General features: G+C 33.9%; 2 protein-coding genes across 3 annotated transcripts in view; one reads left to right on the top strand and one right to left on the bottom strand.

Moving 5' to 3' along the window:
- Positions 1–13,499, top strand: part of LOC136028062 (probable ATP-dependent RNA helicase DHX37) — a 43,695-nt gene extending 30,196 nt beyond the window's left edge. The window contains exons 4-6 of the mRNA XM_065705655.1: positions 1,286–1,472; positions 5,043–5,189; positions 12,070–13,499. Of these exons, the coding sequence (XP_065561727.1) occupies positions 1,286–1,472; positions 5,043–5,189; positions 12,070–13,474 (1,739 nt within the window). The 3' untranslated portion in view covers positions 13,475–13,499. The remainder of the gene's footprint in view (positions 1–1,285; positions 1,473–5,042; positions 5,190–12,069) is intronic.
- A 2,638-nt stretch (positions 13,500–16,137) lies between these two features.
- LOC136028063 (THO complex subunit 5 homolog) overlaps positions 16,138–17,798 on the bottom strand; it is an 87,601-nt gene continuing 85,940 nt past the window's right edge. For both annotated transcript variants that reach the window (XM_065705658.1, XM_065705657.1), the window contains exon 16: positions 16,138–16,295. In XM_065705658.1, coding sequence (XP_065561730.1) covers positions 16,229–16,295 — 67 coding nt within the window. In that variant the 3' untranslated portion in view covers positions 16,138–16,228. The remainder of the gene's footprint in view (positions 16,296–17,798) is intronic.

The raw sequence follows: 17,798 nt of genomic DNA, 5'->3' as shown, positions 1-17,798 counted from the left end.
GGGAGGCAAACAGTCTGATTTAGAAATTGAAAACAGTCGAACTTGTTTCTTACTAATATGTATTTGAAGCACTAGACCTGCCAACAAGAGCAAAATCCTCCCTGGCTGATGTTACGCTGATCTTGAATAAGAAGTAGATGAAATATTTCCTTGATGATAAGACTTCAAAGGCACTGGAACTTTAAATATTAATGATAAAGCACAATGGACCACTATTTTTCGTGTTTTTTACATTAAAAACGAGCTAGGATTAATAAAAAAATTATCCGGTCGAAGTAAAGAGCGGATTTGAAACTTAAAACGAGCGACAGTTTTAAAGTTACTTAACGAATTACAGTTTTTTCTCCAAATTATTTGGGGGGGGGAAACTGCCCCCCCCCCCCAGACTATGCCACTGGGTATCAAAGGATTTTTTTTGGAGAGAGGGGGGGGGTCCGAAAAGGGTAAAAAGTATTTTTCAAAGCACATTTTATTGGCAGTTTTTTAATGTATCTGAAGGGGGAAGGTACTCTGCTGGTGTATCTCCCCCCTTGAAGTAATTCCTTGTTGTTGCCACATAACTTGTAAACAAATTTTGAGCAGAGGAGCGTGTGGATAAACTCTACGTAAACGACAAAATGTTAGGCTTGGCTGCTATCTCGAGAAAGATGCTGTGCTGTTAATGTCGTCTTTTGAAGATCTTTGTGAAACGTGTTAGAGAGGTCGTCAAGGAGAGGCATCATTGTCTCCTTATGTGGCAACCAAGGTGGGACGACCAACACCAAAGTAATTAAATTTGAAATTTATGTGATATATATATATATATATATATATATATATATATATATATATATATATATATATATATATATATATATGTATTTATATATGTATATATATATATATATATATATATATATATATATATATATATATATATATATATATATATATATATATATATATATACATGTATATATATGTATATGTATATGTATATATATATATGTATATATATATATATATATATATATATATATATATATATATATATATATATATATATATATATATATATATATATATATATATATATATATATATATATATATATATATATATATATGTATATATATATATATATATATATATATATATATATATATATATATATATATATATATATATATATATATATATATATATATATATATATATATATATATATATATATATATATGTATATATGTATATATATTGTTGCATCACACGTAACATCATAACTTGTAAACCTCTTTTCTTTCAGAGAGCATTCATGAGGATGAACTAGATATGGGAACTACGTCATTTTCAAGCCTGCATGTTTTACCATTGTATTCTATGCTACCACCTCAGAAACAGAGGCTCGTATTTGAAAATCCTCCTGAAGGGAGTCGTCTCTGCGTTGTCGCTACTAACGTTGCAGAAACGTCTCTTACTATCCCACATATTAGGTAAGCTTGAAAAGCTGGTGATATAGTCTGTGGATCCAGTTTTACAGGAATGGGGGAGGGGATATGCCTAAGATCGTTACGATTTCGAAGAATTTTTATTCTTGTTTTAGCTCGAAAAATGTATGTATATCTAAGTGAAAAGCTAAATTAACATGCAAATAGATGGTCAGTTCCGTTTTATCCGCCACTGTGTGTTATACTGTGACCTAATTACAGGAGAGGATCTAGAGCGAAATTCTGGGGAGGGGGATGTGACAAGGGTGCCAATGAGTAAAATCTTAGGGGGGGGGGGTGAATGTGACAAAGGTACCAATAATTGACCAAATTGACAAATTTACTATAAGAAAAGTTAAAAAAAAAAACAGGGAAAGAGGGCGCAAGAAAAAATTCTTGGGAGGTCCCGGCCATCCTGGATCCGCCGGTGCCTAATTATCAGGGAAGTTTTTGCCAATTTAGGATGACCTTTCTGATTCGGAAAGAAAATAATGATTCAAAGAAAAAGGGCCTAGGCTGTTTGCATAATTTACTCTCTTTATTCTTCTACAGGCCAATATGTATTTTATCACAGGTCTTATGATAACAACACAAGTCAATCAGAAAAACAGCTGGATAAACAATGTTTATGAAGCGTTTGGTGAAATGCCTAATCTTTGAATTCATATAAATAGACTCTCAGACTGTTGCAATGCATTAGGCTTTATATTACTAAAATATGTAACTTGAAGCTGGAATAATGGTAATTAACGTAATTAGAATTATACCGGGTTTTTTCCTCCTAAAGTTTTTAGTTTATTTCATGAAAAAACAAAAAGAAACATTTTTCAAATTCTAGAGGGGGGGGGGGCAACTGATGTAGTTGAATTGGTATAATAGCAATTAATTATATATAAGTAATTAAATACTAAATTAAAGTAATTGAATATATATTAAAGAATATATAAGTGGGCTCTCATTTAATGACGAAATATTATTACAACTTGTTTTAATTTTGTCTCAATCAATTTCCATCACTTCAGAATTTTAATCGGCTTTTGATTGTTGAGTGAAAGAGGGACCGTTTGGCTCTGAAGACATTTGAATTGAGGTTGACTCTTAAGATGTGGGACTTTTTTTTAAACATGGATCCAAAGACTAGCGTATCTTGTGAGATTAATGGGCTCATAGCGCAATATCACGTAAGATATAAGGATTGAACAGTCCGTGGTAACGAAATGTAAAAAAGAAGCAACTCCGCACAGTGCTAAGCGAAAATCTAAAAGACGAAATTTTAATAACAGCAGATGCATCAAAACAAGTAACTAGAATATATATATACAAGTATATATAAGATATATAGTATATATACATATACATATACATATAGTATATATACATATATATATAAACAAGTAACTAGATTATTTGGCTTCTCTTCCATGAGTTTAAGGGATCATTTAATGGGCTTGCGAAAATACCTAAAAAAACGAGCCGATGGAATTAAAGTAAGTCTTTTAATACGGAAGTACAGGACAATAATCTTTCTTTTCCTATATACTAGAAATTAATCAGTGTTGGTAAAATTGCCAGCAGTCTTGGGGTCATCCCTTCATTATAACTGATTTATTAATTACAAACGATATCCTTCTTATATTTAAATTCAAAATATGGAATGTCTTATATATATATATATATATATATATATATATATATATATATATATATATATATATATATATATATATATATATATATATATATATATATATATATATATATATATATATATATATATATATATATAGCCCCCCCCGCGCGCGTAAGTCGTTACGCCCCATATTAGTTACGCGCCTTTATTAGTTGTGTCCCTGTGTCCCACCTGTGAATATATATATATATATATATATATATATATATATATATATATATATATATATATATATATATATATATATATATATATATATATATATATATATATATATATATATATATATATATATATATATATATTATACAACATTCTTCGCTGTCCCATTGTCTGTGCGTATAAATAGATTGTCAGGTTTACCGACTCTTGAACATGCAACATATAATTGTCCATGGGAAAAACAATCCGTATTCAGATCTATACCTCATTATTCTAATGATTGCCCTTGAGTTTTGTTGATGGTGATTGCTAATCAAACATTCCCTGTGTCCCCGTCGTCATTTATATATCCCCCTGTGCCCCCCCCGGCGTCCCCGTTGTGTCCCGGTGTCCCGGTCTGTAATTTCTCTTTGAGTGTCCCGGTCGTCATTTATATTCCCTGTGTCCCGGTCGTCATTTGTGTCCCGGTTGTCCATGAGAAAAAAAATCCGTATTCAGATATATACCTCGTTATGCTAATGATTGCCCTTGAGCTCTGTTGATGATGATTGCTAATCGAGCATCCCCTGTGTCCCGGTCGTCATTTATATATCCCCCATTTGCCCCCCGGCGTCCCTGTTGCAGTTGTGTCTCTGTGTCCCGGTCGTCATTTATATTCCCTGTGTCCCGGTGTCCCAGTCTATAATTTCTCTTTGAGTGTCCCGGTCGTCATTTATATTCCCTGTGTCCCGGTCGTCATTGTGTCCCGGTGTCCCGGTCTGTAATTTCGTCAGTCGACAAACATGACATGAGTCGACAAACGACTTCATGACGGCATAATGCTCAATCCTTATAATGATGTCAGTCGACAAACATGCATGACGTCAGTCAACACACAACACACAAACAACTTATTTTTACATATATAGATATATGTTTGATACTTTAAATTATCATTTACATTAAGTATTAAGTTTGCGTTTTATTCTTAAAAGTATCTCGTAATTACAAATTACTGTTTAGTTGAATCTCATGAAAACTATAATTTTTTAATTAGCGCTGCGTGGGAAATATTTGTCACCATACGATAGTTTTTTTTATATTGTTTTGCAATTTCAGCTGCTATAAACCGTGGTTTGCTCTTTGCTTAGCTGTATGCTGTATTAACCAATTTTAACTTAATTAATATATCCTTTTAAGTTAATTTATGTAAACAGCAATAGGTAAAACAATGGGGACTTGGGGACATTTTTAAATAGTTTTGTAATTTCGGCCGCTATGAGCCGTGGTTTGGATTTTAATAGGCTGTAGCTACTACTGCAATCATACGTTTAAGAATGTTCACATAATTAATAATATCCTTTTAAGTTAAATTATGCCAACAGCAATTATTAAAACAATGGAGAATTAATCTAAGACAGTAAAAAAAAAAAAAAATAACCAAAAATGAATATTTAGGCTCTGTATTTAAGAATCGTCCTCATCTAAGCTGCATATAAAAATAAAATAAGACTTACAATAAACTGCGATCATTAAAACTAAAAATTAAACTTATTGTTTGGTAGACTTTGAATATAGAGCCAAATTATTCATTTAAGGTTATAAAATATTTCATTGCCTTATATCAATTCCTCATTGTTTTACCTACTGTTGTTTGTATGATGGAAAGGTAGTCTGGTCTTTGTTGTTGTTTCAGCTAAGTTATCATAGTTATTTGTATTCATTCAAGTCAAAATGTGTTTTAGGTATGTCATAGACACTGGAAAAGTGAAAGCCAAAGTTTACGATAAAGTGACAGGAATCTCTGCCTTTCATGTAACTTGGACTTCAAAAGCCTCAGCCAATCAGAGGGCGGGTAGAGCTGGCCGTATCGCCCCAGGACATTGTTATAGGTATGTTTTCTCTTTTAATGACCCGAGGTCCTCCCTGTTTCCGTTTAGCCTTAAACAGTTGACAAAAAAGGACAGTCTTTGGTAATTTGTCATCCTTAATCCGTAGAACCTGCCCTAGCCATCTCAACCTTTCTCTCATTATAGCCCTAGAAAGCGTCATTGGACCATACTTTTTGTAAAACGTACTGTTTGAAATACGGTTAGTCAGCCAGGTACCCACAAACATCTAGCAAGTCTTCATCCATTTTTCGGAGCGCCCATGCTTCAGAGCTAGGTTTGACCACCGTCATCTATGTAGCTTCCAATATTTTAATCTTGGTTTGCATATTCATCTTCCAAAACTTTTTTTAACTGTGAAAAAAAAAACCTGAGCATTTGCTATTCTAAGTTTAACATCTTCACTGCTCCCGCCATCTTTACTAATAATGCTACCAAGGTAAGTGAAGCTGCCCATCTGATCAATCTTTTCGTGACCCAACGTCACCTTTTCATCTTCACTTATTCGTTTTCTTGGTGACTTAGTCTTCTTAACATTAATTCTCAAACCTATTCTAGCACCTTGTGCTTGCAAAAACTCTTCATTCGTTTTGCTTGCACTTTCACCTAGGATGCTTAAATCATCAGCATAATCTGAGTCCAGGAGAGTTCCCCCCCTTTGTTTGCATGGTCTTCCGTTGCCTTTCCTATTCTCCTTAAGACAAAGTCCATCAAAATAATCGATATAAAGGGGGATAGAACACAAACCTGCTTAACTTTTTATTTCCTACGAAACGAGCTGCTAACCACATTTCCTACATTAACCGCAGTAGTATTGGGTCAACAGGGACTGCAACATTCTCTTCGTTCCTCGGTACCGGTAGTTTTTTTTAAAAGACCACACAGACTGGGGATTTCCAAAATGCTGCCATCTACGTAACCAAAATCATAGACGACGTTATTGTTAACTACAGTTATAGGTGGTGATATTATTTCTTTTTCATCGATATATTTTTTAGCTTTTAAGCAGTTTTCCATTGTTTTAATGAAATTTATGTCTGATGTATGAATGGAAGGTGAGACCCATGATTTCCTGTGATAAAGAAAGGCATATTACTCGACTGAGCCAACAAGTCACTGGTGATATTATGTTCTTTGAAATACATTCTAGTCAATCAATGTATTTTTTTCTCGTAACAAGTTAATTGCGTAATCAATTTCTCAATTTGAGTTGGATATATGGTAAATACTATCAGTGATTTGTTTACAGGCATCTTTTTTGGCCTCATTCCGAGAATATGCATACCTAGGTGATTTGAGATGCTTGCTGGACAGACATATTCTTTTGATGGTTAATGAAACTTGTTTCGGTCTTGAGCACACCGGTTTTCCATTACCAAGCTTGCACATGAGTTTGGGTCCCCGAATTTCCCTCTAGGGCCCCATTTCCCCCTCCAGGGATACAATACCCCCCCCCCCACTCAGACTTTCTGAGATTCAATTGATTATCAGTTATTGATTATCGATTGCTGATTATCGATTGTTAATTATTAACTATTGGTAATTGTTTGTAGCTGGTTTCTGGCAATTCAAGAATGGTGCGTTATCTGGGGTTGCGTAATCCTTCATGTTGTGGATGAAGAAATGAATACAAGCGGGCTCATATCCTCATTTCCGAGGATTTCTTGGCATGTTTCCAAGAATTTCAGGAATGATGCGGTATCTGGTATTGCGTAATCATTTACATTGTAGGTGAAACAGTACAATACGTCATGTGACAACTCTCACATCTAGTCTTTTGAGATAACGACATTCCTGGAAGCATGCCAAGTTTGTTTTCGCGATGAAACATTACAATGGATCCCAATACGGTCATAGCCCTATCTCAATTTCCGGTGATAAGAAAATTAATGACTAAGTTTATTTTCTCGGCGAAGCCCTTCAATGGATAGTGTCACAGCCATAGCCTTATCTCGAGTTCTGGCTGATAAGGGAATTCCCGGAAACAAGATTATCTGAGTTATATTTTGTTCAGTAATTGAAGTGAGTTTGAAGTGACATGATGTCTAATAAACGAATTTTTTTATATGGATTCTAATATACAATTGGAAGAGATCTTTTTTGTACTCTTATGGTATCGAGCTGGTTATCGATTATTGATAATTGATTGTCGATTATTAATTGTTGATTATTGATTATTTCTGGTTTCCGAGAGTTTCGAGAATTTCAAGAATGATGCGTTATCTCGTATTGCGTAATCATTCATGTTGTCGATGAAACAATGAATACAAGCGGCCCCAATTTCTGAGTTCCGAGAGTTTCTTGGTATGTTTCCATGAATTTCCAGAATGATGTGTTATCTGGTGTTGCGTAATCATTCATACTGTCGTTGAAACAATACAATACATCCTGTGACAGCCCTCACTTATGATCATTTGAGATAATAACTGAGCCAACAACATTTTTAGCTTCTATGCAGTTTTCCCTTGATTTTATGAAATTTATGTCTGATACAAGAATCAAACGGGGTACCCATTCTTTCCTATGGTAAAAGAACGACACGTTACTCGACTGAGCCATCATGTCATTTATGATGTTTTGCTGTTTAAAATACATTCTAGGTAATCAATGTATTGTTTTTGAGACGCTGGTCAACTGATGTTAAGTGTCACCACATCTTAACAAGTTAATTGCGCAATCGACTTATATGGCATATATAGCAAATACTATCAGTGATTCGAGATGTTTGCTCGACAGGCACATTCCTTTGATGGTTAATGAAACTTGTTTCGACCTCCAAAATTGTAATGACTACAACTGGTCAGGTATCCTTTTTGTAATGAAATGGTCTTGAGCCCATCGGTTTTCCATTACCGGGCTTGTACATAAGCTTGGGTCCCCGAGTTCCCCTCCAGGGCCCCGTGTCCCCTTCTTCTGACCCTTGTCCCCCCCCAATTTTTTGGAACTTTAATCGATTACTTAATTATTGAGTATTGGTTTTTGATTATCGATATTGATTATTTATTATGGATTGTTGGTTATTGATTATTGATTATTGATATTCATTATTCATTATCGATTATTGTTTTTTTTAACTTATAATATTTTTGGGGCTTTTTTGGGACTGATTATCGATTGTTGATTATTCATTTTTTTTAACCTAGAATTTTTTGGGACTTTCGCGGCTTACAATTATTTTGGAACCTATAATGATTGGGACTTTTTTTGTAAGCCTATGCGCACGCTCCCTGACCTACAACGAACCTAACTTAAAAATTAGTTAACTTTATGTAACCTAAGTGAAAAATCAGTTGTGGTGTCATCTATAACTGTAGTGAAAAAAAAAATGATAGCACTTGGACAGGAAAATAAAAATGGTACCATCTATGATTGTAAATTAATGGATGACGGCAATAGGTATTCGAAGAAAGTATTTGATGTCGCGAACAAAAAAATCCATACATTGTCACATGGCACCTTTCCAAAAATACATTCACTTCACAGAACCATTTGCTAATAACCTGTCAAACTTACTTATAAATCCTTTCACATTGTCTGTGTCAATATCATTTTCTACCACTATGTCCGATTCTAATATGAACATATTAGAAATCCCTCTAATTTTCAAGACCAATGATGGTTTCTGAGGGTACATTCCGTTTGTCAAGCTTGTTTCTAGCATGTAACATCAAACATGTCCTTGGAACTTGCCAGTTGCAAGAAGAATCCTTGGTATGGATTATATCTCTTACCAATTTAACGACCTGTTGTCCTATGGAACCCAAAATACATTCACTTCACAGAACCATTTGCTCATGTCCAATTTATATAAAAATAATGTCAAATTGTCTATGTCAACCTCATTATCAACATACCATGCCCAGTTCTAACGTGAGCCTGTTAAAAATCCCTTAAATTTTCAAAATGAGTGAAGGTTTCTCAGGGTACATTACCTGATTCAAGCTTGGTTCTATAACATTAAACATTTCCATACAAAAGGCCAGTTGCAAGACAAATCCATGATTTAAATCTGAAATTTATACCAATTTAACAACATATTGTCCTATGGCGCCCTTCCAAAAGTATTCACTTGACAGAACCATTTACTCAGAAATGACTTATTAGAAAATTTACTCAGAAATGATTTCAAACTGTCTATATTAAACGTATTTTCTTGGATGCATCAAACATTTCGCTAAAACATGCTAATTGCAAAACAAATTCTTGATTTAAATCTGAAATTTGTACCAGTTTAACCAACTTATTGTCGTATGGCACCCTTTCAAAAATATTCACTTGACAGAACCATTTGCTAATAACCTGTCAAATTTAGGCAAAAATTCCGAAATAAGTTCCTGAATAATTCCCAAGTCCCAAAAGTTATAGGTTCCAAAATAATTCTAAGCCTCAAAAAATTTAAAGTCCCAAAAATTCTAGGTTCCAAAAAAAAAAAAAAAAATCAAAACATTCGACAATCAATAATCAGTATCGATAATCAATAATCAATGTCGATAATCAATAATCAATATCTGTAATCAATTATCAATAATCATCGATTGAAGTTAAAAAAAAATTCGCGGAAGGGAGGGCATGGGTCCCTGGAAGGGGACTTGGGTATTCAAACTTACGCACAAGCCTGGTAACGGAAAACCGGTGTGCTCAGGACCATTACATTACAAAAACGATACCTGGCCGGTTCTAGTCATTACAATTTTGGAGGCCAAACAAGTTTCAATCACCAACAAAGGAATTTGTCTGTTCAGAAAACATCTCAAACCACCATGGTATGCATATTCTGGGAATGATGCCAAAAAAGGTGCCCGGAAACAAATCACTGATAGTATTTATCATATATCCAACCCAAGCTGAGATATTGATTGCGCGATTACCTTGTTACGATGTAGTGACGCTTAATGTCAAATGACCGGCGTCCAGAAACGATACATTGATTGCCTAGAATGCATTTCTAAGAATGCAATATCATCAACAGTTTGTGGGCTAAGTCGAGTAACGTGGTGTTATTTTTACACAGGAAAGAATGGGTCTCACATTCGATTCTTATATCAGACATAAGTTTCGTAAAATCAACGGAAAACTGCTTAGAAGCTAAAAATATTATTGCCTCAGCTTTTATCTCAAATGACCAGATTTAAGGGCTGTCACATGATCTGTTGTATTGTTTTAGGGACAGTATGAATGATTAAGCTATACCAGATAACGCATCATTCTTGAAATTCTTGGAAATATACCAGGAAATCCTCGGAAATCGGGATATAGGCCCGCTTTTATTCATTGTTTCACCGACAACAAGAATAATTACGCAATATCAAAAAACGCATCATTCTTGAAATTCTCGGAAACCGGCATAATCAATTATTGATAATCATTTATCAGTTATCAATAGTTGATAATCAATAATCGATAATCAATATCGGTAATAAATTTTCAATAATTGATTATCAATTGAAGTTCTAAAAATTGGGGGAGGGGTTATTAGGGCTCTGGAGGGCGACATGGGGCCCTGGAAGGGAACTTGGGGACCCAAACTCTTACGCAAACCCCAATAATGGAAAACCGATGTGCTCAGGACCTTTACATTGGAAAATAGATACCTGGCTGGTTGTAGTCATTACAATTTATAAGATCGAGACAAGTTTCATTAACCATTAAAAGAATTTGTGTGTCCAGCAAGCACCTCAAATCACTTTGGTATGCAAGTTCGAGGCGTGATGCCAAAAAAGGTGCCTGATAACCAATCACTGATAGCATTTACCATATATCCAACTCCAATTGAGAAATTGATTGCGCAATTAAAATGTTACGATATTGTGACGCTAAACATCATTTGGCTAATATCTCAGAAATAATACATTGATTGCCTAGAATTTGTTTCTAAGAACATAATATCTACAATGAATCGTTGGCTCAGTCGAATAACATATCGTTCTTTTACACTAGGAAATCATGGGTCTCACGTTCGATTCAAACCTCTGACATAAGTTTCGTAAAATCAATGGAAAACTGCTTAGAAGCTAAAGTCGTTGATAAAGAAGACATAAAACCATCTATACTTTTAGTGAACAATAACGCCATCTATGACTTCGGTTATGTAGATTGCAGCATTTGGGGAATCCTCATGCTTTTTGGTCTTTTAAAAAAAAGTGCCTGTACCGGGGATCGAAGGGGTAGGGTTGTTGCCGTCTCTGTTGACCCTATACTACTAACTGCAGCAGTGTTATTCTCAGACATAGCACTGATCACTTTTAATGTATTTTTCTGGTATACCATACAAAGATAAGACCTTCTTTAAAGCTATTCTATCAACAGAATCTAACGCTTGCTCATAATCTGTAAAACTGAGGAACAAAGGTGTTTGACAACACAGGCACTTCTCAATCACTGGTACACCAGTTTTTCTTCTAAATTCGTTGTCTTCTTATTTGAAACGTTGACTGAAATGATATTTTGTGGAACAGTCTATTTTGAATCAAGGAAAAGGGAAAACATGGCAATATTCTTTTAATTAACGATAGTGGCTTTTTTTCTGTGGGTTTTTCAAGCTCAAGACTTTTTTTTAAGTAACTCCAATGAAAGACCTGTGCGAGATCACCCCCATAATGGTAGGTACTTCCTCTCACCAAATGTGTCAGATTGAGTCCTTACACCCCTAAGTCAGAACTGGAGGCATCAACACATCTTACTTAGTAATTTCCCTGAAGAAAAAATTACGACAATTTCAGACCTAATTGTACTGTCTGGTTTAGCCCTTATTTCTTGATGAAACATCCTCTTTCGAATATTTTCTAAACATGCATTGAAAAACAGAAGAGATCTAGGACGAGCCAAATTTAGTTTTAATAGTAATTCATTCTCATATGCCTAAGTATGTGTTTTCTTGTTTCAGGTTGTATTCTTCGGCATTGTTCAATGACGAGTTTCCAGATTTCTCAGAACCAGATATTCTCCGGCGTCCTATCGATGATTTAGTTTTGCAAATGAAATCTATTGGAATTGATAAAGTTCTGAACTTTCCCTTTCCAACACCTCCTGACTTGGAGCAAATTAAAGGGGCGGAAAGATTACTCATCAATCTTGGGGCATTAGAGGAGCAGCGAGGCCGGGGGACATTGAAGGATCGCAAGAAGTTCGAGTATGCTGCTCGGATTACTGCACTTGGCCGTGTAATGGCTGAACTACCAGTAGCACCAAGATATGCTAAAATGTTAGCACTAAGTGAACAACATGACCTCCTCCCCCTCGCTGTTTGTTTAGTTGCTGCACTTGCAGTGCCAGAAGTCCTTTTAGAAACACCATTAGACGGTAACAGGGGTAGCACTAAGCAATGGCAAGCAATGAGGAGGACCTGGGCGGGAAAGGGTAACTCTTTGCTACTCGGGGATGCCATGGTCTTACTTCGTGCTATAGGAGCTGCAGATAATTCTCCGAATATCGTAGCTTTCTGCAATGAGCATGGTCTTAGAATGAAAGCAATAAAGGAAGTGCAAAGCTTGCGATCTCAGCTAATTCGAGAGATAAGCTTAGTGCTGCCTAATAATCCAACTCTGTTCAATCTAAAGATAGATCCACCAACTGACTTACAAGCAAAACTACTTAGACAGATTTTGCTAGCTGGATTGATTGATAGAGTTGCGCAGAAAGTGCCGGCCAGTGAAATAAAAGAATCTGGCGATAAAATTAAAATGAAAACTGCTTATAAGCTACAAGATATGGAAGACCCAGTTTTTCTCCACCCAAGCTCTGTTCTGAAATATGAGCTCCCTGAATTTATTATCTATCAGGAAGTTTTTGAAGCTTCGAAGCTCTTTTTGCGAGGAATCAGTGGAATTGAACCAGAGTGGCTTCCTACTTTTGCACAAAAACTATGCTCCTTTTCAGACCCATTAGTAGCTACTCCTCCGCGGTACGCAGATGGTAAAATTCTGTGTCATCGTAATGTAACTTATGGAAGAAGTGGGTGGACTTTACCGACAACTGAACTTGAATACCCGGAAGGCTTGGACAAAACTAAATGGTTCTGTAAGTTTTTTCTTGATGGTTCAATTTTCCCGAAACTTGAAAAATATAAGGCTTCGCTGCTATCACCTCCAGAAACGATGATAAAGACCTGGGCTAGGCTCCAGCCTAGAACGCAAAAACTATTAAACGCGGTTGTACAAGGAGGAGTTTCATCTGCGCAAGATCTGAGAAAAAGATGGAAAAAGAATCAGAGATTTCTGTTATCCGAATATTCAGAATGGTTACCTGAAGCTTTACGGTTGGAGGTGTCCAAGTGTTGGCCACCTTTATAGCTTAATAAATCTGACTATATTGATAGCTTTCTATCTTTAATTTATGAAGATTTCGGTCATGTCGTTTTTTCTTTTTTAACGTATAAAGAAAGGTAAAATTTGAGAGATATGCTATTATGAAATGACAGTGGCGATTAGTTAGATCGTTTCTTAAAGGGTAGTCATTAAGCAAACCTCAGGTCATCAGTGGCTAAGTTTTGATAAAGTTTAAATGAATTATATGCAGCTATTTAATGGTAGTATGTAGGGAGCGTTCAACTTATACGAATCACGATCTGGGCAGTTTAAGTCTTATTTTAATTTATATTTTATTACAAATGTTCGTAAAATGGTAGTGGAATACCACTTTTAGCTTTCTTTGCTACCAAACGGAATTCGCTTTCTAGATTTGAGAGACATCTACCAAGTTACTTATCCAATTCTGATCGCATTTGCTTTCGTACAAACTCAGTATTGTTGTTGGCACACAGACAAAGCAGGAAGGTGATTAATTTCTTTCTTCTTGCTCTGTTCAATTCTATTCAATTCTTCTTTCTTAATTCTTGCTCTATTGAAAGAAGAAAATGGGAGAGAAATATCTATTACCTTATTGGATAAATGAGGACGAAGGTACCAGCTGTACATGTTTGGTTTTTCTTTATAAAACTTTTTAGAGATCCGAAAAGCGACATTTTCCTCTAAATAAAATTATACCTTCAAGTGGCTGAAACTATTTTTGAAAAAGAAACAAAAACGATGCAGTGGTTATAAGTTAGATATTTTCTGACTGCCCCTCAAAATTGAGTCATGGGACCAAGATTATGCTTTTAGCTCAGTTCCTCCATAAGGCCATAACTGGTCTAAGTTTAAGGCAAAATCCTTCTCTTTTTTAAAAGCAAGTCTACAATTTCAACTTTAAATTACATTTCCTTGCGGTCAAACCGCAGCGTGTTTCTATCTGTTAATGTTATAGTTAGTCTCTCCTTTCTTATGAATAAAATTCATATTTTTAATTATATACAGTGAATTGAGTCCCTTTATGAGCTCAAGTCAATAGTTACTATAACAATAAGCTGAAAATAAATGATTCAGGAATAAATAACTCCTTTTCAACGGTGTTAGACATGCTCTTTGGGTTTTGGCAGACCATGTGGCATCAGGAATAAAAATAAATCCTACATTTGTGGAAAGTAAGTTTTGGAGTGGCAAAATATCAATGTAATGAAGAAGAAGAAGAATCGAAGGAATTAATAGAAAATTTCAATGCTTTTGTAGCCAAATACTTCGGCGACAGCGATATTTATGATATGCCACTGGTCTCAGTATATATTTGACAGTGTCTTTGCATCCTGAATGTAGTCGAACTAATACAAGACTCGTCTGACGCAATTACATGAGAAGAAGCAACAATGTTGTTTCTTTAATTTTGGAGAACGTATATTTTTTGCTCAAAATGGGAAAATGATCTGCGATGAAAAAAAAAGTCATGTGTCATCTGAATGTTTTGATTTTAACAGTGATAAATGCTATTGCAGGTCAGCCTTGCATCGCCTCACTCATACCTTTGCTCTCCACCTTCAACAGTTCCATAACAAGTAAATAAAAAACAAAGTTTTTAAAAGAGGGAGTTGAAGCATAAGTTTTACGTATGAATGTTATTTTTGCAACTATAATGAAATAATGTGTTACATTTCCGTCATCCAAAAATTACTGAAATTGTTGGCAACCATGTCTCAAAGATATGCAATTAAATTAATATGGAAAGGTATAAACTTAATACAAGCAGTTGACGGGGAATTATAATATGGCGCCAACTTGTAAATATAACAGAAAAACACATATTGGGATTCTATTTAAAGGTTTAAACAATCACAAAAACAATGTGTAACGTTAAAAAAGGTTCCACAATTATTGCTTAAGTAATGAAACTTTGTTTCTGACAACTTTCTTTTTCTCGGAGAAATGGACAACAACTTTTCGTGGGTTGATAAAAGGTACCATTATGGTATTGCACATGTTAATATTTGTAGCACCATTCCTATAAAAAATATTTCTCGAAGATGAAGGCATTTGATCATTGCTCAGTTTTGATAAAGTTTAAATGATTAACGCATTTTTCCAAAGTCATCATCTATCCAGATCGTTCTTTCACACCGCAAAACTAACAGTCTTTTGTTACAGTCAATATTATTAACGACCGCTAATTTTATGTACGTACATTTGGTCCCTTGGTATAAAAATTATTGTTGTAGTTTTTCTGCAGCAGTGCATAATATTTAAAGCTAAGCAAATAAGAATCCGAAACTCACTTCACAGCTATCAAACGAGAATGTGTTTCTCATTAGTTGGGAAGATTTTTTTTTCTTTCCATAACATATTGGTTTCCAATCTTTTTTCATATCCCCACCACATATATTATTATTCACATATCACCACATTTATTATTTTCCCCACATATATTATTTTTTTACATTTTTAAAAATTGAAAAAAAACTATTTTTTTACAATATTTTTTTTTTATTTATAAACAATTATTTTCCAATTTTAAGCAGAGTGAATTCTAATTCTTTTTTGAAGATTAATGTCAATTTCAGACGCATTCGAGTTTGTGAAAGGTCTTTTACTTGGGGAGGCAAGAGAATAGACATCTTACAGAGAACATAAACTATTCAAAGATGCAATCCTTGTAAAAGAAATCAAAATTCTTTATTTCAAACCAAATCTTAGATCATGATCAGTAAAGTATCAGTTAAGATCATAAATCTTAGATTATGATCAGTAACGAACATCAAAAGTCCTGCTTTCAGGATCGTACTTGAATGGTAATACCCGAGTTCTTGAACTAAAAAAGAAGAAAGAATTAATAATTAAACAAGGAAAATATGGAAATAAATAAACTGGCGATGAATTAATCCTGAAATTTCAGGGCTTTCAAGCTGCTTTCCTACCGTCGTACAGCAATTATTAAGACATTCTATTTCATGGACGCCCTATGATTAAGTTTCAGTCTTGAAATATTGCAATTTTTCCGGGTAATAGAAATCATTTTTTTTTGTGCATTTGAAGATAAAATCGAATTCCGAAGTCTTGTTTAAATTTTTTACAGTTTAAAATTTTCATAAACTTCATTTAAACTTCTTTGTGTAAACACTGACATATCCAAAAGGATTGAAGTTATTGGTTAAAAGATACATCTACTGAAATTTGTATAGCAAGGCCATAGCAACATCTACATCAGTGTTAAATATCAATTTAAATACGCGTAATAATTATAGTATTATCTAGAGTAGGTACAACTGCAAAGATATATATATATATATATATATATATATATATATATATATATATATATATATATATATATATATATATATATATATATATATATATATATATATATATATATATATATATATATATATATATATATATATATATATATATATATATATATATATATATATATATATATATATATATATATATATATATATATATATATATATATATATATATATATATATATATATATATATATATACCGTAAACCACACAAGGGCGTCAACCCCAAAGTCGGCCATAATTATTTTGCTTTACATTCATGAATGTTTATCTTCACAAAAATGAATTATCCCAATGGTTTCTCGGTTTCTCTTCATTTCTACATGTTCGATCTCGTTTTCTTTCATGTTCTATATCTAGTGATTTTTTTTTTGGCATATTTCATTAATGACATGTTCAGCTTTATGGCCTCGTTATATCCTTGATGCCATCTTATCTGAATTATTTTTCACTTTTTTTCAGGTTTTAAATCTGTTTCCATTATTTTTTTATGTTGACTAAAAGATAAAGATTTGGGCCATTAGGCCTAGTGACATTTTATTTTTCAAGTCAATCTTGTCTCATTATTCAGAAAAACCGCCGGTTTATGAGGATGTTGATAGGCAAGCTAATTGCACTTTCGCCTTAATATTAAAAATGAGCAAGGAGTGTTTTTTCAAAAACAGAATGTCTTGAATTAGGGATTAAAGTAACGGAAAGCCCTGGGTCAGCGCTAATAAACTAGATAAATAGTGTATAAGCACGATGTTATATTTAACATTAAATCAATAACGTTGTAATGAACCTACACGAAATATAAAAAAAAGTCATAATCGTGAAGAATTCGAATGCACAATTATTTTTTTACTTAATTTTCCCCTTGTTTGACCCTTTTCACTACTAGAAAAGGTTGACCCCCCCCCCAAATCCTAGCTTTGTCCCTAATTTGTTTTCATGTATATTTCGTTTTAATGGCGGCTAATTCTTAGTTCTTTCAATAAATTTTTGTGATAGGTTCGTCTTT

This window comes from Artemia franciscana, chromosome 6 (assembly GCF_032884065.1).
Source record: "Artemia franciscana chromosome 6, ASM3288406v1, whole genome shotgun sequence".
Taxonomy (NCBI): Eukaryota; Metazoa; Arthropoda; class Branchiopoda; order Anostraca; family Artemiidae; genus Artemia; species Artemia franciscana.
This window is presented reverse-complemented; position numbering and strand designations above follow the sequence as displayed.